We start from the raw sequence: 16,483 nt of genomic DNA, 5'->3' as shown, positions 1-16,483 counted from the left end.
AAAAAAAAAAAAAACCAAACAAAAAAAAATTGGGATTTAAATACCATAATCATAGAACCTTCTGAAGTACTTTTTTTTTTTTATAAATGATCCCAATCAATGCTTTGATTATGCTTAGACTAGGGTCCCTCACAGCATAACTACGCACTGTATTAGAAAATGTCTCAAGGCAGAAACATTCCAGGTACCCTTCAGATGGCAAGAAGCCTGCTAGTATTCCAAGAAATCACTCCGCAAGGATTTAACAGTTTCTCTGACTCCTACCTTCTCGGACCAGGTCATCTGCGGTGTTAACTCCATGCTCTATGAGCTTTTGGCAGTCATCTAATGGTTTGATGGTCTCCTGCTCAATGGTGTCCACCTCTTGCAAAAGGGTTACCAATCGCTCATCCAACAGCTTTCCAAGGGTTCCTTTTAAATCACTGAAATGATGTTTGAGGACATCTCTTGTCTGTGAAGCACTCTCTTTTATCTAAAAACACGAAAACTCAAATTTAGAATCTCTAGGAAATGTTAAAGTATAGGCGTCATTCAAAATTACCTAATTGAGGGCTGGAGAGATGGCTCAGTGGTTAAGAGCATCGCCTGCTCTTCCAAAGGTCCTGAGTTCAATACCCAGCAACCACATGGTGGCTCACAACCATCTGTAATTAGGTCTGGTGCCCTCTTCTGGTCTGCAGACACACACACAGACAGAATATTGTATACATAATAAATAAATAAATAAATAAATAAATAAATATTTAAAAAAAAAAAAATTACCTAATTGTACCAAACAACTACCATCTTCTGCTCATTAAAGATGATATGCTATGTCAGGACTGAACCTAGGGGCTCACACATGCTAGACAAGCATTCTACTGCTGAATTAACACAGTGCTCCCTACCCTTTCTTTAGTTAATTAAGACACGGCCTTACTATGTAATCCTAGGTTGGCCCCAAATTTATAATCTTCCTATCTCCCAAGTGTTAGGATTACAGGACACATCATCAGCCCAGATCACACTTATTAAAAACCAGGGAGAGGGTTGGAAAAGATAAGGTCTTCAGGCATGGAGCCTGCTATGATCCTATGATCCTCTAGCCTCATAATGTAGTCAAGCATGATAGAACATGCCTGTAAAACCGGCACTCTGGAGGCTGAGGCTAAAGCCTCATAAATTTGAAGACTACTCAGATTATACAGCAAAACCCTGTCTTACAAAGAAATTTTTTGTTAATTGAATTATATACACTTAAGGTACTCAGTGTGTTTTGATAAAAATATACAGTCAGTTGATACTTCAGTTATGTATCAATGTATGCATCTCTTGACATAGTTATCTATTCTTTTTTTTTCGGCTGGGGGAGGGGTGACAACAAAAAACTTTGTTGTTCTGGCTGTCCTGGAACTCATTCTTCAGACCAGGCTGATCTCAAACTCAGATCTACCTGCTTTTGCCTCCCAAGTGCTAGGATTAAAGGTGTGAGCCACCACAATCGGCTTAATGTAACTAAAGAAAAGTTTTAAAAATAAATTACACATATTTAACTGGGCATGGTGGCACACACTTACAATCCCAGCACTTGGGAAGCAGAGGCAGTAGGATCTTTATGAGTTTGAGGCCAGCCTGGTCTACAGATTGAATTCCTGGACAGTCAGAGCAACAAAGGGAACCCTGTCTCGGACTGGAGAGATGGCTCAGTGGTTAAGAGCATTGCCTGCTCTTCCAAAGGTCCTGAGTTCAATTCCCAGCAACCACGTGGTGGCTCACAACCATCTGTAAAGAGGTCTGGCGCCCTCTTCTGGCCTTCAGGCATACAGACAGAATATTGTATACATAATAAATAAATAAATAAATATAAAAAAAAGAGAACCCTGTCTCAGAAAGCCAAAACAACAAAACCAAAACAAGTTTAACCTGATTAAAAAAGCAATGTTACTCCCATTACAGAGAATCAGACATGAGATATTGGGGGGAAAAACTGAGCAATGACATAAACTCAAAATCCTTGTCTAGGTTGGCTATCTGCATTGCCTTTATTCTCCAGTATTACCAAACAAGAATGTAATCTATAGTGAAAAATGCAAGATGAATTCCCATGTAGTGAGTGATTCATCCCTTTAATCCTAGCATCCATATGATAGAGGCAGGCAGCTCTCTGTGAGCTTGAGGCCAGCCTGGTCTACAGAGTGAGTTCCTGAACATCCAGAGCTGTAAAGAGAAACCTGCCTCCAAAATAAATAAATAAGCAACCAAAAAACAAAAAGAAGCAAGCAAACAAATACATGTATTTAGTGTGTATGCTGGGGGGGGGTAGGTGCTCCTGTGCCATAGAACCTGGGCCTTCACTTGTATGTAGAGGTCAGAGGATGACTTTTGGGAGTCATTCTCTCCTTCCACCATGTGGAAGTTCAGCCTCAGGGACTGAACTCGGGTTGTCACAACTGGGGCAAGCACCTTTATCCAACAAGGCATCTTACCAGCCCAATGATTCCTTTTTTATATGTGGTAAGAACACTGAAGATCTCAATTAGTAATTTGCAAAATACACTACAGTACAGACATCAGTTCCTATCCTGTACATTCAGGCTCCAGAATAAGTTCATCAAACACAACTAAAGCACTGTGCCTTGGAACCACCATCTCACTATTCCTCCTTATTCCTGCTAGCCACTATTCTACTCCACATTTCTATGAACTGGACGTTTTCTAGATCCCACATAAGTAAGATTATATAATACTTTCCTTCTGGGTTCAATGGTTTCACTTGGCCTCTCGATGATAAGCATGTGTCACCATACTCAGCTTTGTCGTTGCTGTAGCTGTCACCTGTATTTTTTTTTTTTTTTTTTTTTGGTTTTTCGAGACAGGGTTTCTCTGTGGCTTTGGAGCCTGTCCTGGAACTAGCTCTGTAGACCAGGCTGGTCTCGAACTCACAGAGATCCACCTGCCTCTGCCTCCCGAGTGCTGGGATTAAAGGCGTGCGCCACCATCGCCCGGCTGTCACCTGTATTTTTACAAACTTGCTTTACTTTACTTTTGTGTCTGTGTGTATTCATGTGCATACGTGTGCATGAGGGCGTGCACAGATGTCTTCCCAGAACACTGTTCATCTTATTTTGGGGAACAGGGTCACTCACTGATCATGGAACTCAATGATTGGCTAGACTGGCTTGCTAATAATTGAAACAAGTATTGATTCTGTGATTAAGTCTTTGTTCTAGGAGTTATGACAGAAGATCTTTATCTCACATATACTCTTTCACTTAAATGCTAACTATAAGTACTTTCTCTCTCTCTCTCTACCAAGAATAAATATATCCCTTCTCCCCACAAAAAAGTTTCAAGCTGGGTAGTGGTAGTGGATACCTTTAATCACAGTATTGAGGAAGAGGCTGTCAAATCTCTCTGAGTTACAGGATAGCCTGGTCTAAAGAGTAAGTTCCAGGATAGCGAGAGCTATATACAGAAACCCTGTCTCAAAAAGAAAAAAAAAAAAAAAACCAAAACAACAAATAACCAAATGGAAAAAAAACAAAACAAAAAACCAGAAAGAATGTCTTATGAATTTTTTTTTCCTTTTTTTTTTTTTTTTTTGGAGACAGGTTTCTCTGTAGCCCTGGCTGTCCTAGAACTCACTCTGTAGATCAGGCTGGCTTCAACTCACAGATCAAAAGTGTGTGTCACATGCCTGGCTGCCTTACTATTTTTGCGTTGTTAGTAGTATACAGTATCAGGCTCTACATACTGTACTTTAACTTCTTTTTGTTGTTGTTTTGAACAAGATCTCCTGGCTCAAAACTCTTATGAAGTTCAAGATGACCTTGAACTTGATCCCCTCCCCCCTTCTCCAACACCAATGCCCCAATGGGCAGCTTCATGCATTCTAGGCAAGTACTCTCCCAACTAAGCTAAATCCCAGGCCCAGAACCTACCTTTTGGAAGACCAGAGTTGATTATAAATGCAATACAGATAGGACAAAGTCATCAAGTCAGAGCACTGTGCTACATTTCAGACCTCTTTTAAGAGGAAACTCTGCACTCGAGCACTGGGCCAGCAAGGCCCTGCCTGGGTCTGCAACAGATACAGCATACAGAACAGATACGGAAGTGTACTGGTAAGGTAAAATCAATTTCCTCTTTAGAAAGAATTCAAAAGCTCCCTCAGAGATTGCAAGCCCATGTTATGTTTGTTTTTGTTTCAGAACCTTAGGGGAAAAAAGGAAGTATACAACTATTAGCCGTGAGGACTGTGGAAGGGAAAATCCATTTCTAAACCCACCTCCTGTGTACTCATCATAAATTTTTCTTTTGTTCACAGAATATCAACCCCTGCCATTTCAAACCAGCTTTTACCATAGATCATTTTCTTCTTCAAAAAAATATTTTGCAATTTAAAGCTCAGTCTACACTAATCTAACCATGTAAGTGATCAAGTACATTTACTTCGCTCTGTGAAAAGTTTTAAAATAGAGGCTTTGCTGATTAAGAGAATCTCCTTTTTTTTAGGTGTTCCCAGTGGTCCAATATGTTCACACAGAGGGAAAGGCAGCTCTAAAACGCAATTTAGCAAGACTTTGCATTTCCCACACCTGACTCCTGGAGCCATGCCCTGTCTACTGAGGTGGTTTGTACTTACAGATAAGATCTTAAGAAGGTCCAAGCATGATGGCACACTCCTATAACCAGAGGTTTATGAAGTGAGTTCTACACTAGCCAGTGCTATACTGTGAAACAATGTTGATAAATAAACGGTTTCCAGGAAAATCAGTAAATTTAGTATTGCCTGAAGCCACTTTCTATTATACCATCTTTTTTTTTTTTTTTTTTTTTTTTGAGACAGGGCTTCTCTGTGGCTTTGGAGCCTGTCCTGGAACTAGCTCTATAGACAAGGCTGGTCTCGAACTCACAGAAATCCGCCTGCCTCTGCCTCCTGAATGCTGGGATTAAAGGCGTGTGCCACCATCGCCTTTTTATTTTTTATTCTAGATGTTATCCCACAATGGCCTTGAACTTGCTATATAGTTGACTCAAGGATGACCTTAAGCTGATCCTCCCACCTCCACCCACGTGCTAGGATTATACATCAGGCATCGTGTGGAGCTGTAGGTCCAACCCAGGGCTTCATGAATGCTAGTAAGCGCTCTACCCTCAACTCCTATACCACACATCCCTTGTGTCTGCATAAACCATATAGTAGCTAACAACCATCGGCTTCAAATGCTATCTAGCCACCTAGGAAGGTGGTTTTCAACCTGTGGGTCAAGACATCTGGGGTCAAATGACTGACCCTTTCACAGGGGTCACCTAAGACCATCAGAAAACACAGATATTTACATTACAATTCATAACAGCAAAATCACAGTTATGAAGCAGCAACAAAAATGATTGGGAGGGGGGTCACTGCAACATGAGGAACTGTATTAAAGGGTCACAGAATTAGGAAGGTTGAGAATCACTGACCTAGGACAACAATATCTCTGTTTGCAATAACAAAGAAGAATATAAATAGCCAGCCATGCCTTTATCTTGGCATACAAAAGGCAGAAGCAGGACAATCTCTGTGAACTCAAGGACAGTTTAGTCTACAACACAAGTTCTAGACCAGTCAAGAGAGAAAAAAACATAAATGGCAGGCAAGTCAAGGTCTTCAGGAGGAAGCCATAATGTATAGAGTTTATATTCACTGTCACATTCTGAACTCCTACTGAAACCTCTCGAGTGTGATAAATCATTAAAACTTTATCTTTCTTTCACCAAGCCTATAGCTTGGTGCTTAGGGGCCATATCACCACCAGAGCCACCCTGATCTGAATGGCCTGCACTCCCACCTGGAACCAGGATATCATACAGGCTCAAGTTGCTGCTGAGGGCCACATCTAGGTCCATGGTAACCATTCATGATGGAATCAAAGAGCCAAGCTGAGGCGACCCTGCCCCTCCATGGACAATGAAGCTGGCCCCATCCTCATTTAGAGCTGTTGTCCCTCCACCCAGGCACTCAGGAAAGATGACCCTACCTCTCACCTGAGAGGGTGGGTGTCCTGGTGGCATGTATTGACCACCTCAACTACGACCCACAGGTGGGTGTGAGGCTCGCCAAGCCTAACATCTACCTCATCTAGGACCTGTTAGAGCTCATGAAAGGACTGTTCCATGGAACGGTAACTGCATGATTTGGGACGACCGCAGAATATCCAAGAGGAGTTTTGGTGAGGACCCAGTGATGATGGTGTACCAGAAACCAGAGGCCTTGTGCAAGTAAAGACGATTGGAGAAAAGGGTGTACTGTGTGACACGTCACAGCTCCCAAGCCCACCAGGAGGAATGAAGAGGTGTTGGAGAGGTGGGAAAGACACAGGAGGGAAGTCGCCTTTTGTTGGTGTTTTGTTTTGCTGTGTTGTTGTTTTGATTCTTTCTTGTTTTGTTTTTGTTTGCTTGCTTTTTTTGTTGTTGGGAGGCCACTACAGGGGGAAGAGAGGAGATGGAGGGACTGAGAGGTGAACAGAACTGGGATGCATGATGTGAAATTCCCAAAGATTCAATAAAGAAATCATGTTAAATATAAATAAACAAACAAAAATTAACAAGAATATACAGGGGCTACTGGCTGATAATTCAGTCAATAAAGTATGTTATGCCACAAGTGTGAAGACATGAGTTTGGATCCCAGCACTGATGGAAAAAGTTAGGCACAGAGGTGTCCATCTGTAATCCCAGCACTGGGTAGGGATGGGAGAGTGGAGAGAGAATTACTGGGATTTACTGGCAGACAGTCTAGCAGAATTAGTGAGTTCCAGGTTCAGTGAGAGACTCCTGTCTCAAATAATACGGCAGAAAGCAGTCAAGAAGACACTGACATTAAACTCCAGCCTCCACATGCATCTGTGTCCATGTGCTCATGCACTCCCCCCCACACACAACAACAATGCCCACAAACAGCTAGGAATAGGAAACTGCTCTTCCACTGAGCTGTATCTTCAGCTTTGTTTATTATTAAGATTGAGTCTTAGATGTAGCCCTGGTAAGGCTAGTCTGAAACTATGTAGACCGTATATGTAGACCAACTGGTCTTAAATGTAGCGTTTCTGTAGGTATGGGTCACCATGTCTAGTTATTTGTTGCTCACTAGTGTTGGGGAAAAGGGAACATGCAAGCTTTTAAAAATACTTTTTTTTTAAATATTTATTTATTTATTATGTATACAATATTCTGTCCATGTGTACGTCTGCAGGCCAGAAGAGGGCACCAGATCTCATTACAGATGGTTGTGAGCCACCATGTGGTTGCTGGGAATTGAACTCAGGACCTTTGGAAGAGCAGGCAATGCTCTTAACCACTGAGCCATCTCTCCAGCCCCTAAAAATACTTTGTTTAAAAAAATTTTTTTTTTGAAACCCAGCACTAGTGGTACATACCTTTAATCCCAGTACTCAGGAGACAGAGGTAGGCAGATCTCCAGAGTGAGTTCCAGAGCAGACAAGGTTACAGAGATAATAGTAGTAGCAATAGTAGTAAATAAGTATTTTTTTCAAGACAGGACTCTTTCTACGTAGTCCTAGTTATCCTGAAAGTCTCCATGTAGAGTTGGCCTCCAACTCACAGAGATCCACCTGCCTCTGTCTCCTGACTGCTGGGATAAAAACATGTGCCACCATGACTGTCTCTTTTGAAAAGTTTTAAAAAGAAAAAGTATATGGGATGATTTGGTAGTTTGCTAAATTAGTACACCAGGAAATAGAACTCTAGGTCCAGTGTTATCCTCCCCACCTAGATATCAAGCTGACAAGCAATACAATCACACACTCACAGCAATTCCAAGAAATTGATGCTATGACCTCACTCTTAAGATCTGACACCTGGCAGGGCAGTGGTGGCGCACGCCTTCAATTCCAGCACTCGGGAGGCAGAGGCAGGCGGATTTCTGTGAGTTCGAGGCCAGCCTGGTCTACAAGAGCTAGTTCCAGGACAGGCTCCAAAGCTAGAGAAAACCCATCTCAGGGAAAAAAAATCCGACATACCCATTTTGATACATTTAGAGGTCTTGATATACCATGAGAGTAAAGCGATTATCATGGTAGAGATGACAAACGGCAAACAGATGAGAAAGAAAGACAGAAGAGGGGGGTGTGGTCCAAAAAGGGATGGGAGGGAGAAAAGGAAGATTGAGTTAATGCTAAGGCATTTAGGACTCTAATGAAATTCTACTAATTAATACTAAGGCTCTGAAAATTAAACACTTGGAAACTTGCTGTAATCTAACAACAGATCAAGATTTTTGCTGAGTAAACTAGAACTAAACTTGGTCCCACTTAGATCCCAGACCTGTTGCTTTGTTTTTTTCTTTTCTTTTCTTTTTTTAAGGGGTGGTAGTGTTAAGAAAGTACTTACCAGCATTATTCCCAACAGCCAAAACCTGGAAACAACCTATATGCCCCTCAACCAAAGAACGGATGAGGAAAATGTTGTACATCTACACAATAGAGTACTACTAAACAGTAAATAATAATGACATCTTGAATTTACAGACAAATGGATGAAACTAGAAAAAACCATACTGAGTGAGGTAACCCAGACCCAGAAAGACAAATATAATATATACCCACTCATAAGTGGATATTAGATATAAAGCGAAGGATAACCAGCCTACAGTACACTACCCCAGAGAATCTAGACAACAAAGAGGACCCTAAGAGAGACACACAAGGATCCACCTAGGAAGGAGAAAAAGACAAGATCTCCTGAGTAAACTGGGAACGTGGGGGACAGCGGGAGGGTGAAACAGGAGAGGGGAAAGGGAAAAAAATGTATAAAAAAATTAATAAAAGAAGGAAAAAAAAAAGAAAGTGTCTTTTTTTTTTCCTTACCCCTTTTTGGTTTTTCCAAGACAAGGTTTCTCTGTAGCTTTGGAACCTGTCCTGGAGTAACTAGCTCTTGTAGACCAGGCTGGTCTTGAACTCAGAGAGATCCACCTGCCTCTGCCTCCCGAGTGCTGGGATTAAAGGCGTGTGCCACCATTGCCTGGCAAAAAAAATTTTTTTTTTTGAAGTGTCTTCCTATGTAGCCCAGGCCAACCTCATACTCCTAGAAACCTTCCTCCTGTAGCCTTCATGCTAGGGTTATGAATGTGCCACACCAAAGAACTAAAATCTTTTGCTTCCAAACTGCTGAACTTTTAATGACTTATTATGCAGCAGGAGATAACCAAACCATATGATAAGACAGATGTTTAACTCTTGATTAACTGCATTAATGAAGAGAATTAATATAATCAAGATCACAATCTAAGAAGGAGCTCTGCAAAACTACACCCACATTTATAAAGGCTTTCATTCACATGTTTATTGAGGTCTATTATGTGCCAGGAACTGGGGTTGTAAAAATGAATAAGGCATGATCTTGACCTCAAAAAAAAAAAAAACAAAAAAACTCATTCTACTGGGCATGGTGGCACACGCTTACAATTACAGCATCCCAGTGCCTGAGGCAGGAATACCACAAGTTTCAAGCCAGTCACAAACCAAAAAAAAACTTTCATTTTGGGAAAGACATAGAAAGTTGTCAGTAGAAGCAACAATGTCATTTTGAATAATATTTAGTAGTTTTTATCATTGTGGCTAAGACTAATTATACTAATCAACTGTATATACTAATCAATCCTATGTCCTGGGACATTGTGCTAAACATTTTAAATAGCCCCTTTAAAATTTGTGTTTATTGTTATTTTGTGTATGTGTGATGGGATGTGTCATGCACCGTCGTAAACACGAGAAGGTCAGAGGTTAACTGTGGATTTGGTTTTCTTCTTCCACCTTTGCGCATGTTCCAGCGATTAAATTCATGTCCTCAGCCATATGCAGCAAGCACTTTGCTTGCTGAGCCATTTTAATGGACACAGTACTTTTTACTTACTTTTTTCCCTTTCTTTATTGTTTTTTGAGACAGGGCCTCTCTACATAGCCCTGGCTGTCCTGGAACTCTCTGTGGATCAGACTGGCCTCACACTCAGAGGTCCACCTGCCTCTGCCTCCCGAGTGCTGGGATTAAAAGCGTGCACCACTACCGCCCAGCATAAGCACTATATTTTTTAATCATCATTTACAGGTAAGGAAATAGATGATCAAAAAAGCCAAATTTCACTAGATTCCCTGAATAAAAAGATTAAGTAAAATAACTGCAATAAGTGTATCATTGACAGCCTTTAATAATAAAAGATTATTCCTACACTTGGCAGACTTTCTAGAAAGCAAATTAGCTTATTTTACCAGTTTAAAAATAAGGGCAATTTGCTGGGTGGTGGTAGCACTGGCCTTTAATTCCAGCACCCGGGAGGCAGAGGTGGGTGGATCTCTGTGAGTTCAAGACCAGCCTGGTCTATAAGAGCTAGTTCCAGGAGAGGCTCCAAAGATAGAGAAACCCTGTCTTTAAAAAAAAGTGAAATTATATGTATGATGGGGGCTGCAGAGAGGTTCAGTGGTTAAGAACATATGCTGCTCTTAGAGAAGATCTGGGCTTGGTGTCCAGCACCCGCATGGTGGATAAAAGCTGTTGGTAACTCCAGTTCTAGAGGATTAGAGGCCTTTTACTGGCCTCCACAGGAACTACATGCACACAATGCAGATACGCAGGCAAACACTCATATACATAAAACAAACAAACAAACATATTCCAAGCACTCGCTGGTCTTCTGAAGGGCCTGGGTTCAGTTCCTAGCACCCATATTAGGCAGTTCACAATTACTTGTAACTCCAGTTCCAATAACTTCAACATCCTTTTCTGGCCTTGGCAGATACTGTATGAATACGGTTCAGTCACCTGGGCACACACACACTTCTCAAAAAAAAAAAAAATAAATTTAGAAGTGTGTACATATAGGCCGGGCAGTAGTGACACATCCCTTTACTCCCAGTACTCGGGAGACAGGCAGATGGACCTCTGAGTTCAATGCCAGCCAGGTCTACAGAGTGAGTTATACGTGGCTCACCTACTCTCTATTCCAACTATTTAGTTTTGCCTATAGAATTCTGCTAGTATTTTGCCATATTTGTCAATAGATTTCATCCTACTACCAAAAACAACTCCTGAAGTAATTATTTATTAGTTATCTATCTCTGCATGTAAAAGTACTTTGTACATGATGGCTAAGTACTCTGCTACAGAGCCACATCCCAAACCTGGAAAAAAATGTTGTTTTTTGTTTTCTGAAGCAGTGTTTCTCTGTATAACAGCTCTGGCTGTCCCAGAACTCACAGAGATCCAACTGCCTCTCAAGTGCTGGGATTAAAGGAGTGCACCATAACCCTGGCAACTTTTTTTGTTTGTTCTTTGAGAAAATATTCTTAATAAATGCTTATACTGCTAACCAAAAGAAAAATAATAGATACACAGTTACATACAGAGCAGTTTCTCTCCTCTGTAGAATATGCATTGACAGATATACCAAAATGCTAACTAGAGCTGTCTACAATTGTAATTATGGGTTATTTTCAAATGACTTTATCTGTTCTTAGTTTTCCCTAGATCTGTATTTAATGTTTTCTTAGGGTATTATAACAGTGTTACTGCTGCACCAAATTACATCTAAACAGATTCCTTACTGTTTTCAAAATGGTAACAGAAGGGGAAGTGAGAGATAAAAGCAGCAATAATAGCTTTCTTTTCTTCACGGAGCTAAGACTTCCTGTCTTGGTTTTCTGAAATAACCTGTTTTTCTTCATGAATCTTTAGTCTGTTGTATGTTTTCAACTCCTGTGGGAATAAAAATCTATAAAAAAAACCTGGTCTTACAAAGAAAAAACAAAACAAGGATACTAACTAAATCTTCAAGAAGTAGTTAAAATCAATTACCTAAAAAAAAACACAGTTACTGAGAGGATCTTCGAGCCCAGGAATGCAACTCAACCATGGTGCCTGTGGCACTGTCTGTCATGCCAGCACTCTTGAGATTGAAGCAGAAGAATAACAAGGTTTGAGGACAGCCTGGACGACCCAGTGGATTCTAGGTCATCAGAGATACAATGGGACCATATTTCAAAGACCAACCAACCAAAGAAAAGAAACATATACACAAATAAATTATAAATAAAAACACAGTATATATAAACTTATTCACTGGCTACATTATAGATAGTAAAAGATGCTAGCCAACGTGGTGGCATGATCAATAACACAAGCTATTCAGAAGGCAGATGTAGAAAGACAGCAAGACTTCAGCTACCCTGAGAGCTATACTGTCACAAAAAGACATGCTGGGTAGTCAATGGCTTAAAATTATCAATTATATGCTGGGCACTGGTGGCACAAGCCTTGAATCCCAGCAGAGGCAGGTGGATCTCTAGGAGTTCAAGGTCAGCCTGGTCTACGAAGAGAATGCCAGGACAGTCTCCAAAGCTACACAGATAACCCTGTCTTGAAACAAACGAACAAAAAGGACCATCAATTATTCATCCAGGCATGTTGATGCTAGCCCTAAGTCCCAGAAGGGGCTGCAGAGTCAGGAGGATCTCTATGAGTTCAAGGCCAGTCTAGCCTGGTCTACATCATTAATTAATTCCAGGACAGTCAGAGCTATAGAGAGAGACACCCTGTCTCAAAAAAACAAAAAATAAAGTAAGATCATCAGTTATTCCCTTACATTTTTTGTACAATTATCTAACATATTTTGTACAATTTTATAACATATAAAATGTATAATTATTTCAACACTATTTTGAGACAGGGTCTTACTAGGTCTCTCAGGGTAGAACTTTCCGTTCTCCTCTAGCCTAAGTGTTAGGACTTCCAAAATGTGCCACCATGCCCCAAACAACATTTTAATCTTGGAGAAAAAAACAAGGCAACTTAGGAAAATCCACTTAGTTTAAACCCTAGAAATCAATGAAGGTCTACTGAAATGGTAAAGTACTCTGAGCACATGCACCTCAGTCTTTAGTGTATTTTCTTTATTTCGTTTTAGCTATATGTAGGAGGTATGTGTACATGAGTGCTGGACTATGGAGTGAGTGCAGACACTGTGGAGTTCAAGGGCACTGCATCCCTGACGCTAGAGTTACAAGTGGTTTTCAGCAACTTGACATGGATGCTGGAAACAGAACCTAGGTCCTCTGTAAACCTAGGTTTATACACTCTAAACCACTGAACCATCTCTCTAACCCTTTTAACGTTCTCTTATCACACTTAGGGATCTTGCTAAAGAAGATTCAATGAGTCTGGTCTGAAGCCTAAGATTCTGCATTCTTTTCAAGATGAAGTCACTGCTGCAAGTCTTGGACCACAGTTATAGTAGCAAGTATTCAGGCGTCACCACTGACCAGAGCTGGGTAGAGCCTCCACCAAACAGCACTTCAATTAGGAAGGCAGCATATACTCTGAGGGAGCAAAGACTTGTGTTGGTTAATGCCTGGAGGCTACAGAATTCACCCTACTAAAGACATAGGAAAGGCAAGATAGTCATTTTTGAGGGTGAGCTGTAACTGCACACAGACTAAAACACTGTAGGCTCTCTGGTATCTCACACTGCCCCTCCCCATCAGTGATGACAGATGGAGTTTCTGAATCTGTAAATTTCAAGTGTCAGGCGTAAGACTGTAGCAATGTCGTCAAGGTGCTACTGCTGTTTGGCCTGAGTGGGTAGCTGGCATCCTTTCCTTCAGTGTCTGCTTAGAGGCAGAAACGACATTGATCTAGAAATAGCACAAATGCTGAAAAATACAGTGGAGGTAAAATCTTAAAATGAATACAAAACAACTCAGGCTCGTCTTGTTTATTTTGTTTTTAGGGGTGATACCTACTTATCAGGCACCAAATACAAGTAAATTCATGAAGGTTTATTTCCCTGACCTCAGTATACAGGACTTGGAAGTTACCTCTGGTACACAACGAACATGTACTGAGTGAATGAACAAAGGTGTACTTTCAGAGAGTGGGATCTATTTAATTCTTGGGTATTCACTCCTTAGTACCAAGGATTCCAGGAGGTACAGAAAACTATTCTTAATGATTTCTACATCAGAGTAGGCTACTGTGAGCATTATCTGTCTTCCTGACAACCAAACATATCTCTAGCCTTTAACTTACTTAAGCAGTAAGATGGGCTGGGTGACAGGTCTGTATTGCTGGCACTTCAGAAGTTAAGATCATCTTCAGCTAAATATTATGTTCAAAGCTAGCCTAGGAACATGAAAACGTGTCTTAAAAAAGAAAACAAAAAACCAAAACAGTAAGTCAGAGACAACCCTTGCATTCCTACACAGAACTTCCTTTTCTCTAAAAACAGAGGGTAGGGCCTAAACTTAACCACAGAGGAGAAACTGCTACATGTTTTTGACAGAATAATTTAAAAGATTTTTATCCTTCTTCCCCCAGACTTTCATATAAGCCACTTCTTAACAATCGACAAAAGTTATGAGAAAATTTTAAATGGTAAGAAACCAAAGGAAAGATAAAATGTATGCCAAGAATCTGTGAAACAGTTAAATCATAATTTAAAAAGTTACCACGTGATCTAGTAATTGGTAGGTATGTTCTTAAAAAAAAAGAAAAGAAAACAAGCCCACATAAAAAAAAACTGTACAGAGATATTTGTAATTCATATTGTTAAAACACAGAATAAACCCCATTGTCTAACAACTGGTGAATGGATACATAACACAAGATGTATTCATATCACAAACATTATTCAGCCATGAAAGGACTTAAGTACTAAGAAACGCTACCACATAGATGAATCCTGAAAATACATTTTTAAATTTTTGTTTATTTATTTATTTGGCTTTTTCAATATATGAGTTTTTCTGTGTAGCACTAGCTGTTCTGGAACTAACTCTGAAGACCAGACTCAGAGATCCACCTGCCTCTGCCTCACAAACGGTGGGATTAAAGGTGTATGCCACCAATGTCAGGCTGAAAGTACATTTTAAGCCAAGAAAGGACTACATATTGCATGATTCTGCTTATACAACATGCCTAGCAGAGGGTCTAAGGATCTAGCTAGCTAACATGCACGAGGTTCTGGAGCACCACTTAAACTAGGAGTGATGGTATATGCCTCTAATCTAAGTTTTTGGGAGGTACAAACAGGAGGATGGACGTTTCAGGTCATATTTGGCTACACAGAGAGTTCGAGGCCAGTGGGGACTACTTGGGACCTTGTTGGAAGGAAGGAAGCTGAGGAGGAAGGAGGAAAGATCCCAGAATAGGTAAATCCATAAAAATAGACAATAGTTTAGATTGTTATTAGGTTACTCAAAGTGACAACTGATAAATACACAGTATTTCTGGAGCATAATGAAAACATTCTGGAATAAACACATCATGATTTAAACAATTTTTAATTAACTTTTTAACTATGTTTTAAATGTTTTTGGGTATTTTCCACACATGCATGCATGTGTGAATGTATGTGGTGATTTTGGAGGCCAGGAGAGTGCACAGAACTGTATTTATTTACAATGGGTGCTGGGAATTGAACGCGGTCCTCTAGAGCAGCCATCTTAACCTCTGTGCCATCTCTCCAGTTCCTACAGTTAAATAACTTTGTCAGTACACTAAAAACCACTGAATGAATTACATGATGTGAATTTTATTACAAGGGAAAAAAAGAAAACACTGGTTTGGGGTGTAGCCTTGGATTCCACCTCCCCCCCCCATTTGACACAGAGTTTCTCTGTGTAGCTTTGGAGACTACCTTGAAACTTGCTCTGTAGAGTGTTGGGACAAAAGGCATTTGCTACCACCCAGCTCCATCCCTTCTCAAAAAAAAAAATAATAATAATAATAAACCAATGGTCACAAGGAGCTCTGAATTCCAAGCCAGCCTGGTCTACAGAGGGAGTTCCAGGACAGCCAGGGCTACACAGAGAAACCCTGTCTCAAAAGGCAAAACAAAAAGTCAAAACCAAGTAAAGATATCCCCAGTACAGCACCCCTTCTTCTCAGTTCTTCTCAAAACATTTTTACTCAAAAAAACCATATACTTGATGTAATTGATCTGAAAATGGCTGGAACTCTAAAAACATCCTAACCAACAAACAAAGGCACCTGTTCATTTTGATAATGTTTTTATAACATAGAACTTTCTTAAAATTTAAGCCAGGCGGTGGTGGCACATGCTTTAATCCCAGCACTCGGGAGGCAGAGGCAGGTAGATCTCTGTGAGCTTGAGGCCAGCTTGGTCTACAAGAGCTAGTTCCAAAAGGCTCCAAAGCTACAGAGCAACCTTGTCTCAACCCCTGACCCCAAGAAAAAAAAAGAAAGAAAGAAAAAAGAAAAAGAGAAAGAAAAGAAAATTGACTTGACAGGAGCCTTATTCTATAGTAAATCTGAACAAGTACAGGTAGAAATAGCTGGGATAACTCACAACTAGAACAAAACACATCCCAGGGCTGGAGAGATGGCTCAGTGATTAAGAGCATTGCCTGCTCTTCCAAAGGTCCTGAGTTCAATTCCCAGCAACCACATGGTGGCTCACAACCATCTGTAATGAGGTCTGGTGCCCTCT

The 16,483-nt window shown here is 40.5% G+C and overlaps 1 protein-coding gene across 1 annotated transcript in view; it reads right to left on the bottom strand.

Moving 5' to 3' along the window:
- Crlf3 (cytokine receptor like factor 3) overlaps positions 1-16,483 on the bottom strand; it is a 41,978-nt gene that overhangs the window by 22,753 nt on the left and 2,742 nt on the right. Inside the window, exon 2 of the mRNA XM_005350250.2 lies at positions 265-472. Within this exon, the coding sequence (XP_005350307.1) occupies positions 265-472 (208 nt within the window). The remainder of the gene's footprint in view (positions 1-264; positions 473-16,483) is intronic.

Source organism: Microtus ochrogaster, chromosome 7, assembly GCF_000317375.1.
Source record: "Microtus ochrogaster isolate Prairie Vole_2 chromosome 7, MicOch1.0, whole genome shotgun sequence".
NCBI lineage: Eukaryota > Metazoa > Chordata > Mammalia > Rodentia > Cricetidae > Microtus > Microtus ochrogaster.
The sequence above is the reverse complement of the archived record's forward strand: the minus strand, read 5'-3'. Positions and strand labels throughout refer to the sequence as shown.